The following is a 19,080-nucleotide window of genomic DNA, read 5'->3' on the forward strand; positions in this document are numbered from 1 at the left end:
GACCGTTTAGGTGGCTTTTATTTTGAAAATACGAACCACGTACGGGAAGTTGGAGGGGAAAATTAGCTGGACTCCGCGGAAATCATCAACAGGACTATTTTCCTTTTCTTAGCTAGCTATTCATTTGTCAACTTCTATTTACCCTACTTCTGTCCCTTCATTTTTGCTGTCAAAACGCCACAGTGGCGATGTCGGAGTCATACGGTAAGGAGGCCGTTTTGACAAGTAGCCACCATTAACCTATTCATGTAACGTTAGCCACAGAGGGGATGAGGCAGGTGTGTCGAGATAGCTTTTTCTCATCGTAAACAGATAGCGGGCAGGCTAACCCGAGCCGCTGGTGAAGGCTGCTGGCCTTAAAAATGCCATGTCAGCGTAAGTAATACCACGAAGGTGACACAGCGGAGTTTACTGTCGCTGTGAAGACAACATATATCAACTTTGTAAGGTTAGAAATCCCCACAGAGGGTTAGCGGACAGGAAGCTGGCACCTGGGGTCTGGGGATGATGGAGCTGACATGAAGATCTGACTGAGACACAATACAAGGGTTGTAGGGGATACCTATTTAGGTGAAAACAAATGCTTTGTGAGGTCATTGATGTCCTAGTTTCACCAATTTTATATCGGGATGGTAATTTTGAAGTGTAGTTGGGATACAACCGTCCAGTCCCGCCACCACCCATGTATGTCAGTGTTTAGTGTGTTTAATTGTGGGGGGAATGAGGTATGTTATGTTCATATTACCACAACTGATTATGGTTTACGTTCTTTTTGGATGCATCAGACTCATATTGATGCTTATAAAATCCAATTAGGACAGATGACACTGTCTACATGATCATAAATTACTGTAATTTCTTAATACATAACTGTACCAACTCGTGTATTGGTCTGGCTCTACTTATGACAGTCCTGATTGCTGTAACAGTAGACAGATCGTGTGTGTGTGTGTGTGTGTGTGTGTGTGTGTGTGTATGTATATATTCCATTATTTCTGTGTTCCCACCACAGATTTCCTGTTTAAATTCCTGGTGATTGGGAACGCTGGAACAGGCAAATCCTGTCTGCTGCACCAGTTCATAGAGAAGAGATGTAAGTCAGGAAGATGCAACACATCATTTGTTATTTACTGTTAAGAGACAGTTGCTCTGAACTCTAATGAAGTGCAGTACTGTAGTGTGGTTCTTCAGACAATGCTTACATCCTAATTAAGTAGTAATTCACACTGTGTTTTTTGCAGTTCAGAGAAAACAGTGTGTCTCTAGAGAAGTCTGGGTAACGATAATCATTGTTCCTCACAGAAAAGATACACTGCCGGCCATCACTATGTATTGCAGTTATAATGGCAGCATATCATGTTTTTATTTGTTTTAAGTCAAGGATGAATCTAACCACACTATTGGTGTGGAGTTTGGCTCTAAGATCATCAACGTGGTCAACAAAATGGTCAAGCTGCAGATTTGGGACACTGCAGGACAAGAACGTTTCAGGTAGGGAAAACTCCCAACATAACTCTACATGGTTAATTACCAGCTGGGAAGGTTGTTTTTGTTACTTTATGTGTATTACATTTATTTATGCAATACATTGCAATTACTGTAACAGAGGCATTGTTTATTTCAGTAGTTTCACCTGTGCATCAAAGGGGGGCAATGATAGAAAGAAAAGGTTTGGGAACTCATTGGGGTCCCTCAGGCCTCATGGCCCTCAGGTTACCATATAATATTTGACCACCTGCTCATTGTGGCTATAAGCTTATGTGTGTGTGTGTTTGTGTGTGTCAGGTCTGTGACCAGGAGTTACTACAGAGGAGCAGCAGGAGCCCTGCTGGTCTATGATATCACCAGGTAAATCAGCCAATCACAGAACATGATTTCAGATCACCTCATAGTCACTCTTGTTAATCTAGTTTTTTGCCATCTCCCCTCTCCTTTCTAACTTGTTCCTCTTCTCTGTCTCTTTGTCTCTGTGCACTGCAGTCGAGAGACTTACAACGCTCTGACCACGTGGTTGAGCGATGCCAGGATGCTGGCCAGTCAGAACATCGTCATCATCCTGTGTGGAAACAAGAAGGACCTGGACGCTGACAGAGAGGTGACGTTCCTGGAGGCTTCGCGCTTCGCTCAGGAGAACGGTAGGATCAACAGTTTGTGATCAAGTGGGATTCTAACAACAGCTGAGGAAATTATTCATCTCAATAGTCAGGGAGATCCAGGCATTTACCTATTGCTGTTAGAGGAACGACATGTTTAGATACTCCGTTAGCACCTTGATTTTTCGGAAATTACTGCAATTTACTGCGGTTGTTGAATTGATTATTGTATTGTTATTGTGTGTCTGTGTGTGTGTGTGTGTTTGTGTGTGTCAGAGCTGATGTTCCTGGAGACCAGCGCTCTGACTGGGGAGAACGTTGAAGAGGCCTTTGTTCAGTGCGCTCGGAAAATCCTCAACAAGATAGAGTCAGGTAGGAGCTGTGATCCTCACCTGTAACCCAAACCCCCAGACTCTAAATCCTTTCTTGTCCTAACAGGATCAACATTTCGGCTTTTAGGTGTGACTCCAGACGCTGTAGCATCTGTCAGAGACAATTTTCAGGGTTAAAGTCAACAAACTTATCTCCCTCACGAGCCCAGACCCCATAAACCTTCACCATCGTTCCAGGAGAACAGAAACAACTGTCTCGTGAGGAGATAAGAAATTAGTGGCAAACCAGATGAGCTCACAGTTCTCCAGAGTTACAAAGGGATGTAGCAGAAGAGGATTTACACATCTGTTTTAAGCTGACACTAAACTTGGTATTAACATTTAATTAATTACTTATTACGGCTGTATTCTGAACCGCATACTACCTGCGACTGCCGAATGTAGTACATACTGCTTTTCATAGTAGTTTGTCGCATTAAAACGTTAAATTGGTTTATTTAGCAGTATGCTAGGCCAGGCTTAGCCGGTTTCTGCTTTTGGAAAGTGAAAGTAAACAATAGGAGTACCACTGTAACAAACGTAACGTTCTAGCTAGCTGCATTTGTGGTTGTTGGGACTGCCTAATTAAATAAAGATTACTTTTATTTATTTTTTTAAAAGACTGTACGCTTTGCATTTTGGGACACGGTACCCGGGTTAGACCCAAAGCATACTGGAGATTTTTTCCAAACAGAACGACATCCGTGTATTTTTGCTTTTGTTTTTATACGACATTTAGTACAAATCAGTACATACATATAGTAGGCAGTTTCCAATACAGCCATAGTGTCTAATTTTTCTAATTATTTTTGTTTAATCTGCGATGGACTGGCGACCTGTCCAGGGTGTACCCCGCCTTTCGCCCGATGTCAGCTGGGATTGGCTCCAGCCCCCCGCGACCCTGTACGCAGGATAAGCGGTTGATGATGGATGGATGGATGGATGGATTTTTGTTTAATGACGATGTTTTTTTGTACAGTGACAATGACTGGCTGTTAGTGTAATGTTTTATAAACTGCATTTCTTAAAAAATACCATCTCTTCAGAGTTAGTGATCCCAGCGTGTACCCCAGCCTCTCACGCTCGTCTCTGCATCATCCTGTGTCTCTCTTTGTTTCAGGTGAGCTGGATCCAGAGAGGATGGGTTCAGGGATCCAGTATGGGGACGCTGCGTTACGTCAGCTTCGTTCTCCCCGTCGTGCTCAGCCGCAGGGCACCCAGGAGTGCGGCTGCTAGTGGACGTACGCGCCCACTAACACACACACACAGACAAGGTGAAATTTGGGGTGGAGGGGTTTTAAGGGCATACGTTTTTTGCTGCTACTTCGAACTTGGTCTAAACTTTAACAGTTGTGAAATGAAGCATGGGATGCCTTCATTAAGGTTATTCAAGAGGATTTTCCTACTGGTAAACATTTACTAGTGACTTAAACGATAAGGCTGGCGATATTCAATATTTTTGTCATTGTCAACATATCCCATGAAAATACCAAAACTCACAAAGCTTCAGTCTCTCAGTACTTTCTGACTTCCCCAGCTTGTCTCGCAGTCCCATGACCATTCCTTCCTATTGAAGACATAAATCTGTTTTAAAGGAGTTCTTTATTTCATTAAGATGTTTTATTTCTCTCCCTGTGTGTGTGTGTGTGAGAAGTGTGTTTCAGACAGGCTTGTGAAAACCAGAAGAAGAACAGCCACGGGGGACCCAAACAACCTTGGGTTCAGGTTGCTATGCTGGTGACTCCTCTCTGACCTTTGACCTTCGCACGGAACCTTCGGAACCTTTTGAACCTTCGTTGTAATGGCAGCACCTGCAGAGAGCTAAAAAAGACTTCCCAGCCACGACCCCCCCCACTCTCAGAACGTTGGGCATCTTCAAGGTAACCAGAGACCCACCTACTTTCTGCTCCATGATTGGACCAAAACCACCCCAGCCCTCCAATCAGGGTGGGAATTATTGACGTGTAACTTCTCTCCATCTCTCTCTCTCTTACTTTTCTACTTGCCTTTACCTGCTTACTACAGAAGCGCATTGCATTCACCAAAGAAAAAAAAAATCAGACACCTTATCTCGTAATTTATTTTCTTTGGGGAATGCAATGCGCTTCCGCAGCTTCCTGCCCAACTTAGTACATTTTCATTTTGTCACTCATCCCCGTCTACCTTCCAGCTACACGACTTAAAGTAACACTCTACATTTTGGGTAACTTGCTGTCTTGCCTTTTTGTGTTCAAATTAAAACAGGATAAGGCATGTTAATCAGTTGGCTTCAAAGTGTTGGTAGGTGGATTATTTTATTGAGTAGCGAGCCAGGTTAGCCTTTTCCTCCTTCTTTCAGTCTTTAAGCTAAGCTAAGCTAATTGCCTCCTGGCCTCAGCTTGATACTTTGCGCATAGACATGAGGTATTTATTTTCTCATCTAACTCTTGGCAAGAAAACAATTTTCTCAAATTTTTGAATTATCCCTTATACCACATACATATTTTAAAACGCTCCTATCCTCGTTGTTTTAAACACACCACTAACAGTCTACTGACTACACATTTTGCACTCCCTGTATGCATATTTCACTCCCTTCTCACAAACTTTCTCCCAGTAAAGTGCCCCCAGCTGGCAAATTTACGCTTTGTCCTCTACCACCCTCCATCCCTACATTTCTTTCATCGTTTACATCCCATCACTCCGTCTGTTACCTTATTACACATCTGCTTACCTGTCTACCTGCCCATCTCTTTACATAGCTCTCTGCCTTTCTAAATCTCTCCTGCATCTTATACACTGTACAGTGTTTATGTATATAGAGATTGACGCATGTTTTCTCAAACTGAATATCAGAGTATTTCATTATGAAGAGATATTATGTGTATATTAAAATAGAGATCATATCCAGCATCCGTTTCTTGCTCCACTGTATTGTTATTATTATCATGTTAAGCTTCAATACACTGGCCACTTGCAAGCAGTATAGATGGACAGTACTGTTTGCAGCAATGCTGTTTATTTGTAAATGGGACAAGCTGATGTGAATCACATTACGGACTAACACATTTATATTGGAAAATGCAGTTTTATCATGTCCAAGCTCATAGATTAAAAAAAGAGACAGAAGCAGCCTGACATATCCCGAGCATACGTTTGGCCTCCTTTTATAGTTCATTTAAATCGTTTGTGTGTGTGTAAAAGTGTCATATTTTATTTTACAATGGCACCATTCAGTTAAGTGACTAATCTGACGTCTTTATCCAAAGGATTCCAGTTCGCGCTCTCTCATTTATAAATGATGCCTGTTTACATGAACCTCACTGACTGCTGCCAGCAGAGGGGTGATACTAACTGAATGCATTTCAACTTTTAGCAATGGTGAGAAACTGTCTGATGTGTGTTTTTAATTTTTTTATTTGTCTCCGAAGACACTTTTATGTCTCCTGTTTTAAACTTTGAAACAGTTCAGCTGCATAAAGCTCTTGACAAAAAGACACTTATTTGATTTAGGCTTAGAGGCGTGTTAGTTGGTGTATTCAAGCATCATATCATGTTGTTATGTTTTTATTTTCTACATTTTTGCCCCTTACAAATTATGAATTTAACTTTTAAATCAAGCACATTAGAAATGTTTCACATTAAATCTGGTCTGATAATGGCTTTGGCTGATCCACATCAGGTTGTTGTCTTGTGTTTATGTCAAGTTTATATTTATGTGTGTCTGTTTTTCTCTTGTCATTATGAATATCATGGATTTTTAATTTATTGTGGATGATAAAGGCATATGTTTTTAAAATAAAAAATACTAAAAATACAGCGTTGTCTTTGAAAAGCAGTTTTTTGATGGTTTAATCCACGTTTTTGGAGATGGTCCATTGTGTTATTGATGTTAGATGTCTTCCTTTTAAAGAGATTTCATTTCTTGATTTTCTGAGTAATTTGTGTAGTTTGGTAGAGATGAACAGATCACAGCGAACAGGTGGAAAAGTCATTTATTAAAAGCTTTGCACCACACCATTTTACTTTCTTTTCCTCTAAATCATTTAAAATATGTTCACACAGTAAGTTACAAGCCTAAAATGTAAAAATAAAAATGTATCGTGAGATTGTAGAGTAATTGTTACACCTCTTATGTCATCAGTAAAGTAGATTAATTCTATTGTATTAAGATGCCCACGATTTGACTCTCTCCTTTTTCACTAAATCCAGATTCTACGCTGTGGAGTTGGTCAAAAGTTAAAACTTCAGGACTTGTCTTTTTGGTCATAATCTCTGTTTCTTCTTCATTCCCCCTGATTAAAATTCTTAAGTGGGAAGGCACTATCCTGTTCTAAAGCAATATTTATGTAACAAAATAAACCAAGAAAAAAATGTAAAAGGAAAATATTTCCTCACCAAAAGTATAATGTATCCACAGCATTAAAAGAATCTTAACTATAAAATTTGGTGTTACTCCTGCTTTCTGAGATTGTCAGAGTTCACCAAATAAAAAACACACACACACTGGCTCAAATGCAATGATTTAAATAATAATAATATTGCACAAAACATCACATCTGTTGTTGAACTATCTTGCAGTATATTATATTATTAAAAACACTGGAAAACTAAATCTTTTTAAAAGTGAGGAATGTAATACCGTCTGAACTCAGAGTTGCAACAACAAAACATGAAGATTTATAAAAATGTCCACATATAAAGCACAGACCTCCAATCCTCCCATCCCTTTTTTTCTGCACAATATTTACATCAATAACAACTATATCTATAATTGCAAAGGAAAAAAAATTTGTCGTTATGGCACAGAGCTGATTTTATCGTGATTGCTGACACAATGAAACCAAGATGGTTTTGATGATGAAGAGCCCAGACCCATCACACAAAGGCTGTGTTACGCTGAGTGAAAACATTATCTGATGTTCAGTACATTCACATAAACGTTCAAACAAATATACACAGATTTAAAAGATGAACAAATTACATGAAAACCTAAATAGTTAGCAAGGTATTCTGTAAAAATAAAAAGGTGAGGGATTATCAAAGTGCTGTCTGATTTGGTCGTGCTTTAGAGCACGTGTTGCTTTAAGCAGTAAAGCAGCGATATGTACCCGTGAGTTTCTGACTTAAGGTAATCTGCTTCATGTCCAGTGTTGTTACGGTTCCACTTTTGGTTCTAAAGCATATTCAGTAACAATAATGATAAAGAAATGTGGTCTCAACAATAAACCTTACATTGGTATGCTTTGAAAATAACCAGTGACTGTATAAAAGAAACACATCCAATGGCTTCAAATGTCACTCGCATCTATTTTCATACTACGATAGCACCGGGTTGATTGTTACAAACGCACATTAACACAACCAAATAACAAAAACACTTGTTGTTGCTAAACATTAAGTCAATAGCATGTTAAAGTGTCAATGGGCTCATGAGAAAATGCAACATCACACAACTGTGATTTTAAGTACAGTGATTCACTATTTATTAGCTAAGCCAAGTCCGTTAAGATCAATCCATAAAGTGAAACATAACCCAAATCTATAAGAACCAGTCCACTGTCATATTTCTGAATGTCAATCAATACGTCGTACTGTCAGCTTGCTGTTGTTAAAACAATGTTTTGTAAAACAAACTATTTGATTGTGTGTGTTTGGGTTTGTGTATCTGTGGTCTCACATTTGATCTCAGCGTTTTTAAGAACACAAATGATTCAGACATGCTGCCATGTCTTCATTACCCCTGTGTGAGTCAACTGTGCTTTCATATCCCTGTATGACAAATACGGACACATTATATAGCTGTGTTTAAAGGTACTACATCAAAATATGGCTGTAAAATGTATTTTAGACTCTTTATTCTCATCAAAATATCTGTATATGGTAGACCTATCCATTATTTGCGCTTTTACTTTCAAACAATTTCTTTCGAGAGTCACCTCTAACCTGTAAAATGTTGATTAATGTATATATTCAATTGATTTATATAAAAAATATTAAGCCACACAGTGAATTTCAAGGTTTTGTCAGTTTACATCATGAATGTGAGAGTGATACACATTCAGCAGCCTTTGTATGAATCAATCCACCCCCATCTATGGGTGTTTAAACTTCAGGGCTATAATGGCTTTATTTTTGTGGTTTTGTCTGGAATCACCCTGATGTAAGTATTTCTGCTGAGTGTGTGTGTGTGTCCTAACGGGAGCGAGCAGAGAAGCAGCGCATGTACTCAGTGAGCCAGGGATTGAATTCTGGTGGAACCACCTTCCTGGCCTTGTCCAAGTCGGCAGACTTGGCTCTCCGGCGCTCGGTCTTCTGGGTCTGGATCTGACGCTCCACCTCCCGCCTCATCTTAGCACGGAGAGCTGACTCGTGGATCTGCCAGGAAAATAAACGTAACTCAGTCCCAACACATGCCGCATACAGATCTACAGAGCAGGCAGACAGATTACCTCATTAGTGGAAGCTGCAGGGCCAACGTTGTGCGTCTTCCTGCCTGCGATGTCTGCGTCCTTCTCTCCTGAACCATACAGAGCGAACGGATGTCTGCTGTCCTTAACATCCTCCCTGGGCTGCTGTGTTGGCGCAGGTCTAACCCGCCGAGAGCGCCAGGTTTGTTTTGAGGATTTCTTAGGTTTACTCTGCTGTGGTTCACCAGTGTCTCTCTCTACAAATAGGAAAGGCAGACAGGTTAAAGCAGCAGCAGAATATTATGGTACCTGGTTCACAGTGTGATATTATCACCATATTCTTAGGAGGGAAAGAGTGAAACTGAAGACAGCAAAATACCTGAGTTTCAGCACCAATACTAAATCATTTTTCAAGGTATGTAAACATGTTTTTCACTTAACAAAAAGTAAACATCTCAAATGTTAATTGTTGTCTAAACAAAAGCAGTCGAACAAGAACTTCAGCAGGCCTTCCATGCTACTTACATACTTTCATTTTCACATTATCATTTATATTGGACATTCATTTTTAACAGTTGTATCCACAAGAAGTGTTGGTGAAATATGATACCTTGAGTCACCCAATCGGTGTAAAGCCGGGTTAATTTTTTGAGAGTGTGTAGTGTAGTGGCTTAGTGTATTCTCTATGTTTCGGTTATCCTCTCGAGGCCAGACTCTGTCATCACCCTTTTGCCCATCCCAGATTTAAAATTTTCCTTGTTTCTTTCATTTTGACCATGATCATGACTCACTCTTAGGGGCTTATGCATATTTATTATTTGCATATATGAATTACCTCTGTTTTGTTCCCTGTGAGGGACTGACAGCTGTTTACTGCCTCTGCTGCTGGCTCTCTGCTCCTCTCTCTCCTCCTCTGGTCCTCTTGTCTCTCCAGCACCTTCAAGCTGTGAGCCTGATAGGAGTGAACAACATCATATTGTACTGTAGAGTAACATGCATACATCCCAATATGTTATGCAGTCTTTCAATCATATTTATAGCAGATTTTTACCATGGACTGCAGACTGTCGAGCAGACACATTCTCCTCCTCCTCTTGAAGGGGAAGCCTGGGTACAGGCCCTGCGTTTCTGTCCATCCTCGCCCCCTCACACTCCTCCAGCTCAGCCTCTGTCCTGTCTCTGCTGGTCTCACATCGTACCTGGTTCTTAGTGGGAGGAGGGGGGCTTCTCCCTCCAGAGTCAGAATCGGTGTCGGAGCCAGCCCAGAACCAGGGGTTGTGTGTGTGTTCCAGCAGCCTGCGGGTCAGCCTGTACTTAAGCATTTCCTCGTAACACTTTGTGTAAGTCTCCCATTTGGGGTCTTTGAATTTCTTCATGTACTCCGAGCGGATCCTCTTGGTCACCATCTTGTCAACCTTTGGACAACTCTTTCCCTTTCAACTGAAATCCCACAACAGACCACAACGCTGAAAAACTAGCGTTGTTACACACGTATAACAGGTCTATGATATATGTTATATCTACTACATTGCAAAAACGTTGCGTTATTATAAGTACCAACAACTATCTACGACGTTGTCTCATACGCAGCTCTGTTTGGTCTCGGACATTTAAACCATAATGCAGAGACAGTTAAGACCAATGGCAGAGCAGCGGGCGGCTTCCCCTGGTTACAGCACCCGCCTACTTCCGCCTCAACTCGGGTTAGCTCGGCTCTGTGGGCTGGGGACGAAGATAAAAGTTACTCAATCAGCGTTTTACTGTGAAAAAAAAATAAAAAATAAAAATAAATTTGATCGACCGTTACAACGCTGCTGACGGCAGGGAGTTCTTGAACGTGATGACGTAGCAGTCATCGCCTCCTCTGATTGGCTGCAGTTACTGTTGAATATTCCAAATTAAAGGTCAGCCGCAGTCACTGCACGAAAACACTCCTTTAAAACATGTTGAGATACAACATTACAACCTTATTTTCCTTATTGCTAAAATACCAATCAAGACTTTTGGTTTATCAGTTGCCTATTACTCCATAATACCTACTCATGACAAAAATCTCAGTGTTATTTATAGATATCTGTTAATCATATGCTAATATGGAGTGCCGATAATCGCCTGTCAGCGCTTGCAGATATAGCCTAGAACACGTAAAATCGCATCCATCCACTCTCATCTACAACAGTGCAATGCCTGACCGAAGACAATTAGGCCCGAAAGAGTCTAATTTTGTGTACATAAATATACTTACACTGGAGTCGGATTGCACGGAAGCAGAGCGGAACAGATGGCGTTCACGGCGCTGTTGTAATCACAGGCTTCGTCTCTTAGCTCCGCCCGCTTCAAGACGTTTTTAAAAAGCCAAACACACCCGCAACAGGTGGCTCCGGGCTGGGATTTCAGGAATGCGTTCAGGGCGGTTATGAACCATTTGGCTGATAATTATTTATATCAGATAGTAACAGAGGGTGAAAAGACTAGCCTATTTGTTTCATTGTAGGCTATTTAGACTCTATGCGCAGCTTCAACACGCAAAAAAGCTTGAATTAGTAACTTGTTGCTTGATACATAAGGATAGATAGTGCTTTAATTGGCCACTAATGGCTTCAAAAAGTACCATACCCAGCTGATTATTCATGTATGCACTTAACTTTGCCTTTTGTGGGCCTATCTGTTGGCTACATGTAGCCATAAATTCAAATGCGGGTGTCAAAAGAAGAAGAATGATGGGTGTCTTATTATAGGCTACATAACAGGTCGATGGGGTGATGTAAATGATGTGGGCACAGGGTGGTGCGCGCCTCAGACGCGCCCAGCACGCTCCTTTGTGCTTTAAGCCCAGATCCTAATCCCACACCCAGATAACCTGCTGCGCTTTTATGCATATAAGGTAGGGCTGCGGAGATGCCCCACTGTACACGGGGTCTGGTTTTGTCTAAAGATGGTCTGGGGGTCGGGGCTGCAGGGCAGGCAGCTCAACGGGATTCAGAGCCGGGTGTCGGGTGTCCCAGGCAACTGATCCGCTCGGTCTAAAGTGGAGCTGCTGCTGCCCAGGCACATTCCTGGCAAGTCAAACTCCGACTGTGGGAGCTTGAAGTCTTGCCTGTCACCCAGCCTCTGTCACCCAGCAGCCCCCAGCCAGCAGTGGATGATGGTACAAAGAGAGCCAACCTATCTCCCTCCCTCTCACCCATCTAACAATGATCCAGGGAGCTGTGCCAACACCCCTATCGACCTCTTTGTAGGCCTACTTCCCCTTGCCCCCGATCAGCTGATTGGTTTATGGGAAGGCTGTGTGTCATTCAGGTGTATGTTTAACTGCTGAGTCAATTAAGCTTCTCCTGGGCTTAATTGTTACGATGATTTCGGTTAATTTCCCCCCGATCTTCCCCCAATTTTAGCTGGTATTCCTATTGAATTTTATGATGACATTATTTTAGCATTGTGAAGGCAAATTTATTTTTGAATGGCACCTTTTAAATTCTGGAAATCCTCCCTTATTTCCATTGTAATTTTCACCAAAGCTTTTGTTTTTCAACCTCTCTTACAACCCTCCCTCTAATAGAAAAACAAGGCCAGGGTCAGAAATACCAAATAATGGACTTTAATAAGTTATCAATATGTATATACACTTACATTCACATGTGTTGGGCAACATGTTGTTGTTATTTTTTTATTAAAGTTTTTTTGGGTGGATGCATGGTTCAGTGGTGGTTTTTCACAGCCTCTCTCCGTGCAACACAGACAACAGACAGCAATAAAATATGCACATTTTAAAAGGCTTAAACATGCATATAAAAGTCAATAGCCCAGACAGAAAGTCCATTGACAGCAGAGTGTTGCTGTGCCGCAGAAGTTGATCCTCCTTCTCGCTTGATCTCCAGATAGCTGGTGGTGTATATGATGGAGATGATGGAGAAGCTGGAGAAGGTGGGGGATTTAGAAGCACTTCCTGTGGACAATGCTGGGGCCTGCCTCGTCGTACTCCTGCTTGGAGATCCACATCTGCTGGAAGGTGGACAGGGAAGCCAGGATGGAGCCACCGATCCAGACGGAGTACTTCCTCTCGGGAGGGGCAATGATCTGGAGGGGAGGAGAGGGAGGGGGAGAAAATGCATTAGTAAAGTGCCATTACTTAATGCTAATACTTAATAAATTGTGAATTAGGGTTAGGGTTAGTTTAAATGTATGCGTAATTATCAATTTATGCATAAAGCACATTGTAATGTTTTGGTTGTCCTATTGTGTACCTTGATCTTCATGGTGCTGGGGGCCAGAGCAGTGATCTCCTTCTGCATACGGTCAGCAATACCAGGGTACATGGTGGTACCACCGGAGAGCACATTGTTGGCATACAGGTCCTTACGGATGTCAATGTCGCACTTCATGATGCTGTTGTAGGCGGTCTCATGGATGCCAGCAGACTCCATACCTGGTCAGGTGAGAGAGACAAGTGTTAGAAGGAGGGAGGGTGTCGAGCCTGGAACAAATTGCCAGCGTTGTTCGTAATGAGAGATGAAGGATTATCTGACGAACCGATGAAGGAAGGCTGGAAGAGGGTCTCGGGGCAACGGAACCTCTCGTTACCGATGGTGATGACCTGGCCGTCGGGAAGCTCGTAGCTCTTCTCCAGGGAGGAGGAGGAGGCAGCGGTGGCCATCTCATTCTCGAAGTCCAGAGCCACATAGCACAGCTTCTCCTTGATGTCGCGCACGATCTCACGCTCAGCTGTATGTGGGCAAGTTGATGAGATGTCATTCAGAGTGGCAAACAGCCGAGACCACAGACAGTGTGTGCGTAATGGAAAACTAATTAGGTGGGCGGAACTACGAAAGGTACTCGAAGTTACAGAAATGTCTAAAGCTGAAAATGGTTTGCTTTCCTTAAACACAGAGCTGCATCCTCTTTTCACTGTTCGTGTTAATAATAATGTTAATACTTTACACAGGCAGAAATATGCCACAACGTTGTGTCCATTATGTTATTAAATTACACAAGTTTATAGCATTTTTCTTTAAGCAAGATTGTCATCAAATGGTCAGATATCGATCCGGTTTAGTGTTTAGGCTATGTATAGCAAACTGTTCCAAAACTGCTGCTGAAACAAAATATGAAGGAATGATAATAATTTATATTATAATCTGCAAGATAATATCTGCCTAAAAGGTTGAGTAGTGCTTCTTTCTTTCAGCTGCTTTGTTAGTGGAGTAGGCCGAGTTCCTCACCGGTGGTCACGAAAGAGTAGCCACGCTCAGTCAGGATCTTCATCAGGTAGTCGGTCAGATCGCGACCAGCCAAGTCCAGACGCATGATGGCGTGGGGCAGGGCGTAACCCTCATAGACTGGGACGTTGTGGGTGACACCATCACCAGCATCCAGCACAATACCTAGAGAGAGGCAAGGCGAGTGTTTAGTAAAATGTCCTCAAACGTTTCAGTTTTGTGCGTAAAATTACGGCTAAAGTGGGTGTTTGAAGGAGGATTTACAAATACACAATTAATGTATATTCCATATGGGCCATATAATGGCGTAAACAGTCCCAGAAAGGCTGGCCGACTGTGCGTAAAAGTTGTGCGTTTGGAAATTGGCGCATCAATAGCTCAAATTATATTATGTGTTGACATTGTTATACCATCAGTTACACTTGTCAGTTACATTATAGTCTACAACATCTCTTTGTTTATTAGCCTATGCATGTTTAGGAAGCTGCGTCTGTGTTATGAGGAGCAGCTATTTGTTGCTGTCAGTCTTACCAGTGGTACGGCCGGAAGCGTACAGGGACAGCACAGCCTGGATGGCCACATACATGGCGGGGACGTTGAAGGTCTCAAACATGATCTGGGTCATCTTCTCTCTGTTGGCCTTGGGGTTCAGGGGGGCCTCAGTGAGCAGGGTGGGGTGCTCCTCGGGGGCCACTCTCAGCTCATTGTAGAAGGTGTGATGCCAGATCTTCTCCATGTCGTCCCAGTTGGTGATGATACCGTGCTCAATGGGGTACTTCAGAGTCAGGATACCCCTCTTGCTCTGGGCCTCGTCGCCGACGTAGGAATCCTTCTGACCCATACCGACCATGACACCCTGAAGGGGGAAGAGAGGACGAGATAAGGGAAAGGTTACGTCTCAAATAATCCAAACAGAGGTATGACCTTCTTCCGGCCAGATTAAAGTCTTTACTGTGTGGTACAAAAGGCACGATGACCATAGCGTGAATGTGGCAAATGACAGCGCGTGTCACAGAGAGACAGGCAGAGCAATTGTGTGTGTTTCTCAATTCATCTGTGACTAATTTAGTCTCAAAGAGTCAAAGGCCACATTGCTGCTGGGGAAAGGGGCCAAAATTACATGCCTCGGGATACATAATACTGCCACACTGTTATCGCTTAATAGTTTCCTGCTTCACAAAACAACAAATTCTAACACTAAAATATTAAAATCTCAGTTAAATGCGAGATACACTCCTGTAGGATATATCTGCCAAAATAGTGTACATCTGCCTGAAAGAACGTCATTTGATTTCTTTTTTGTAAAAATTTGTGTAAACCAAATTGTTTTTCTCTGTAGCCTAGGTATTGGATAATGGTTGGCTGAGGTGTAGGCTAATTATTACAGTAATTGTGAAATTGATTTTTTCATAACCTAAAATCAGTACTTCCAATTAGTCTCTCCTGTTATTGTTTGGGGATCTTCCTCTGATGTTTACCTGGTGACGGGGGCGGCCGACGATGGAGGGGAACACGGCCCTGGGGGCATCGTCTCCGGCGAAGCCAGCCTTCACCAGACCGGAGCCGTTGTCGCACACAAGGGCGGTAGTCTCATCGTCGTCACACATGTTGGCTGCTGTAACAGAGGAAGGGAAGAGAAAGAGTTCAGATCCACATGGCGAAACATAACTACTGTATGTGACAGAAATTACTTCCAAACTAACACATTGTTTCAACTCTTTGTTTCTTGCAAGCTCACACGATGTGTCTTAATCGTAAAGACTAAAAAGATTAAATATAATTGTAACATTTAGCCTACTGGAGCTTGAACATGATCAGGCCGGTGCCTTGCCCTAAATGCATCCGTGGCGCACCGACATCAGGCCATTGCGCATGACGCACAAACCAATATAAACCTAATTAAAATGAAGAATACGGAACTAAACTAGTTTTCCTTCGTGTCTGAATTTGATGAGTCTAGAATATGATTTGCTTTTTATATTCTTCTAATTTGGCGAGTGTAAACCCATGCGACCTCTTCAGCAAAAAAATAATAAAGATCTGCTAAACTTCAGGTAGGCCTATAGGCAAAATCTGTCTTATTATCACCTTTCTCAGGTAAACTATCGTGGCTTTTTAATTGGTCTGAAGGCGCATTGCGTGTTGCTGCATCAGCACCTTTTCAGAATTCAGTGTTACACCTATGAAGATGCTGAAGACAGTCAATCAGTCAACTTTATCTGGTTTGTCTTTAAATTTATCTATCTATCCTCAATTTACAGACCTGAAAGTTAGACAAGAGCTGCTCCTGCCTCGCACTGTATTCCTATATTTACAAATGTTTTCCTTCTCCTTCAGTAGCAGGCCCCTCTTTCAGTCTAGCCTATCCTCCAGTGGAGTTGCCCATGTTGCCCTACTAGTATCTGGTCCTAGGCTTCCTGTCCTTGGCAGTCCTGCCTAACTTCTGCTCCAGTAGATGCTCCATGCTGTTGTTCTGGCTATGGCCTAGTCTGGTGTCCCAAACCTGGCTGTGTGGCTTCAGGAGTGGCGGTCCTAGCAGGGTCTTACCTTAGGAGTGTGTCTGCGGCTCGGAGAGAAGGACCCAACCAGTGCTGCTGCTGAACCAGCTACAATCCTCCTTGCTCCCTGTCCACCTTATATACCCAACCTCCACCATTCACAAACCTCAGCACTGGCCCATCCCGGGCCTCTGCCATATTAGGACGCTGATGGGCCGATGGTGAGGAGTGGGTGGGGGGTGCAGAAAGAAGGCGCGCCTCCTGGAGGGAAGGAGGGGGCTCCATCAGTCAGGATTCAGGAGAGGATCAGGAGTGACGTTGCGCGCCCCCGACGTGGAGAGAGCGCGCTCCATATATGGAACTGTCGCTTTGACCTCCCATCGAGCCACGCGGTCCCACCTCGAGGGCCGTATAAGGAGCCAGCGGGCCACTGGGGGTTTTCTAGGGGAGACGCCAGTTGCTACCAACCAGGGTTATAGATTTGCTGCTAGTAGGCCTCATCCAGCCTTAAAATGGGAAAATGCTGCCCTCATCTGAACAGATTTAGACCACAGACAGAGCCAGAGCCCAAACCACTGATTGACAGATCATCCAGGAACAGTGCTGTAGCCTAAAAGTGCCAATTAAGAGTTCAATTCATTCATTATAGTGATCAATACAATAAATCAGAAGACTGATAAAAGCTGAGGAGGAACACCTTGTGTAAACTTAAATGTGTGCTTCATCGGTCCAGTCATAAAATCTCAGTAATACAATCTGAAGTAGAATATTTGTAATTGATTAACTGTAGCCTGATTGATTCCAGCTTGCATAACAATGAGCCCAATACAGAGTCAAGAGTACAAAACTGGAGGTCTTTTTGCATCTATGTAAGTGCATTTGTTTGCAGCCTTATTTGAATGCACATGTTATGATAAAAATCACTAATCATAAAGATTATTGGTGAGTGTGCACAGACACGACTGCAAACTGGAATCCATTTTTTAATTATGCAACACTTGCACATCCAACAGAAGGCATGTTTTCATCCACACATTAACAATTAGTTAAATCAAAATCTGCTCATCTGCAGACCACGTGGCCGGGCATTCACACAGACCTGTCTGAGCCGTGTTGAATAAATAAGGAAAGAACCACTGAAACAGCCAACAGCTGAAACCTTATCTGTAGGGACTACTCTGCTCTGTCACTGGAGAAGTTGGATTAATTATAACTCTACTGGAGGAGGGGCGCTAGTGCACATGTGCATGTGTGTCTGTGTGCATGTAGGAGTGAGAAACTAGTCAAAGTCAGTATGTGTACATGCATGCACATGGATGTTTGTGTGAGTTAATGATTGAGTGACCAGAAGGAGCGGAAGAGGAGGTGCCAAAGAGTTTATAATAAACTCTACGGAAGTGAGGAATGACAGAGGAACAGGGAGAAGTGTAGAGAAAAATAGACCTCATTTGGTAAATCAAGGGAGAGAGATGCATGACACCTAATGATTCCTTTGCTGAAAGCTAATGTTGCAGGAAAAAATAGAAAATGAGACCAAATCAATGTGGATTAGCATCTGGAACTTCATGAAGTATGTTCATAACAAGAAATGCTAGAAAATGTAACTTTTTATTTCGTGACATTTTTGTCACAGAAAGTTAAATGTTCTACAAAGAGGGAAGCAATTGAAGAAATAACAGATAAGGGAGTGCTGGACCTAATTGTTTGTGCAAACAGGTGACTTGTTTTGTGCTCTCACATCATAACCTAAAGCTGGACTCAAGCGAGAGCAGATAAATGTTAATATATAACCTTTCATGAGCTAGATCCTCATTAGGCTATAGCAGACAACAGAAAGCAAGTGGTTGGATATGACGTATTGACAGTAAATACAGGTTAATGGAGAGGAACAGGTGGAAGAGAAAAGTGAATGATAAGCAAATACATTTTTATGTCTTTCATACTTTCAATCAGGTGTTTTTAATTGAGCAGTAATGTGAAGTAGCATCATTTGGTGCTGCAAGTTTTGCACGCTATTAGAGGGAATCCTCAATGTTTCATTAATATGTCAAGAAACACAGGGTAAGATGAGGGAGGGAGGGAAATCTTCAGTCTGCAGGGAGATTGAAAAGGAGAGGGCTGCACGGGTGCAGACTGAAAGTAACACACTCTGTGTGTGATATGGGAGGGGGTCGTGGATTAGAGGGGCCACAGAGCAAGGTAGAGCTACTTTTATGCACTTGTTGTGAGCCATTTTGGAATCCAAGGGCCTATGAAGCGCCTAAAATGTAGAGGGGCTGGCAGTTGTAGGGGAGTGAGGGAAAGAGGGGAGGTCAGAGGGGCTGAGGGGGAGGAGATTCAAGGAAGTCTCCTGGAGAGTCTACTTGGAGGAGAGGAGGAGAAAGAGGAAGGTGAAAGGGCGTGTGCAGCAGGTGGCAGAAAACAGTTCAGTTTGTCAGAAGATATGTAACCCAGTCAGCTGAGGGACAGACTTTGGGCAAGAAGAAGTACAGTAATTTTTTATTGGGTTATAG

The 19,080-nt window shown here is 42.6% G+C and overlaps 3 protein-coding genes across 7 annotated transcripts; 1 reads left to right on the forward strand and 2 right to left on the reverse strand.

The window, feature by feature from the left end:
* Nucleotides 1-47: 47 nt before the first annotated feature.
* Nucleotides 48-6,229, forward strand: rab4a (RAB4a, member RAS oncogene family). Of its 2 annotated transcripts, none has more exons than XM_046033677.1 (8): nucleotides 48-204; nucleotides 1,013-1,093; nucleotides 1,377-1,491; nucleotides 1,786-1,848; nucleotides 1,981-2,135; nucleotides 2,370-2,465; nucleotides 3,585-3,738; nucleotides 4,119-6,229. In XM_046033677.1, exons 1-7 carry the CDS (start codon nucleotides 189-191, stop codon nucleotides 3,698-3,700), a joined length of 642 nt encoding a protein of 213 aa, XP_045889633.1. In that variant the 5' UTR covers nucleotides 48-188; the 3' UTR covers nucleotides 3,701-3,738; nucleotides 4,119-6,229. The 2 variants fall into 2 exon arrangements, with proteins under 2 accessions (XP_045889633.1, XP_045889634.1); XM_046033678.1 differs by lacking the exon at nucleotides 48-204 and adding an exon at nucleotides 1,242-1,276 and having other exon boundaries at nucleotides 1,023-1,093.
* Nucleotides 6,230-6,954: 725 nt separating this feature from the next.
* On the reverse strand, nucleotides 6,955-11,213 carry ccsapb (centriole, cilia and spindle-associated protein b). 4 transcript variants are annotated; one of them, XM_046033467.1, is made up of 5 exons: nucleotides 11,099-11,213; nucleotides 9,905-10,734; nucleotides 9,689-9,805; nucleotides 8,896-9,110; nucleotides 6,955-8,821 (listed from the first exon to the last, which is right to left on the reverse strand). In XM_046033467.1, the coding sequence occupies exons 2-5, from the start codon at nucleotides 10,257-10,259 to the stop codon at nucleotides 8,639-8,641; spliced, it is 870 nt and encodes a 289-aa protein (XP_045889423.1). In that variant the 5' UTR covers nucleotides 10,260-10,734; nucleotides 11,099-11,213; the 3' UTR covers nucleotides 6,955-8,638. The 4 variants fall into 4 exon arrangements, with proteins under 4 accessions (XP_045889423.1, XP_045889425.1, XP_045889424.1 ...); XM_046033469.1 differs by having other exon boundaries at nucleotides 9,905-10,293; nucleotides 11,099-11,141; XM_046033468.1 differs by lacking the exon at nucleotides 11,099-11,213 and having other exon boundaries at nucleotides 9,905-10,293; nucleotides 10,411-10,776.
* A 1,222-nt stretch (nucleotides 11,214-12,435) lies between these two features.
* Nucleotides 12,436-16,667, reverse strand: acta1b (actin alpha 1, skeletal muscle b). Its single transcript, XM_046033035.1, has 7 exons — nucleotides 16,617-16,667; nucleotides 15,548-15,684; nucleotides 14,601-14,925; nucleotides 14,073-14,234; nucleotides 13,384-13,575; nucleotides 13,098-13,279; nucleotides 12,436-12,930 (listed from the first exon to the last, which is right to left on the reverse strand). Exons 2-7 carry the CDS (start codon nucleotides 15,674-15,676, stop codon nucleotides 12,787-12,789), a joined length of 1,134 nt encoding a protein of 377 aa, XP_045888991.1. The 5' UTR covers nucleotides 15,677-15,684; nucleotides 16,617-16,667; the 3' UTR covers nucleotides 12,436-12,786.
* Nucleotides 16,668-19,080: the final 2,413 nt, after the last annotated feature.

This window comes from Micropterus dolomieu, linkage group LG20, assembly GCF_021292245.1.
Source record: "Micropterus dolomieu isolate WLL.071019.BEF.003 ecotype Adirondacks linkage group LG20, ASM2129224v1, whole genome shotgun sequence".
Classification (NCBI taxonomy): Eukaryota; Metazoa; Chordata; class Actinopteri; order Centrarchiformes; family Centrarchidae; genus Micropterus; species Micropterus dolomieu.

Coding starts and splice junctions, on each gene's coding strand:
- rab4a (XM_046033677.1), top strand. Junction 1,492..1,785: donor GCAGGACAAGAACGTTTCAG/GTAGGGAAAACT, acceptor TGTGTGTGTCAG/GTCTGTGACCAGGAGTTACT. Junction 2,466..3,584: donor CCTCAACAAGATAGAGTCAG/GTAGGAGCTGTG, acceptor TCTTTGTTTCAG/GTGAGCTGGATCCAGAGAGG.
- ccsapb (XM_046033467.1), bottom strand. CDS start 10,259: ATGGTGACCAAGAGGATCCGCTCGGAGTACATGAAGAAATTCAAAGAC. Junction 9,806..9,904: donor TCGACAGTCTGCAGTCCATG/GTAAAAATCTGC, acceptor CACTCCTATCAG/GCTCACAGCTTGAAGGTGCT. Junction 9,111..9,688: donor TCACAGGGAACAAAACAGAG/GTAATTCATATA, acceptor TCCTATTTGTAG/AGAGAGACACTGGTGAACCA.
- acta1b (XM_046033035.1), bottom strand. CDS start 15,676: ATGTGTGACGACGATGAGACTACCGCCCTTGTGTGCGACAACGGCTCC. Junction 14,235..14,600: donor CGCTTCCGGCCGTACCACTG/GTAAGACTGACA, acceptor GCCTCTCTCTAG/GTATTGTGCTGGATGCTGGT. Junction 13,280..13,383: donor CTTCCAGCCTTCCTTCATCG/GTTCGTCAGATA, acceptor TCACCTGACCAG/GTATGGAGTCTGCTGGCATC.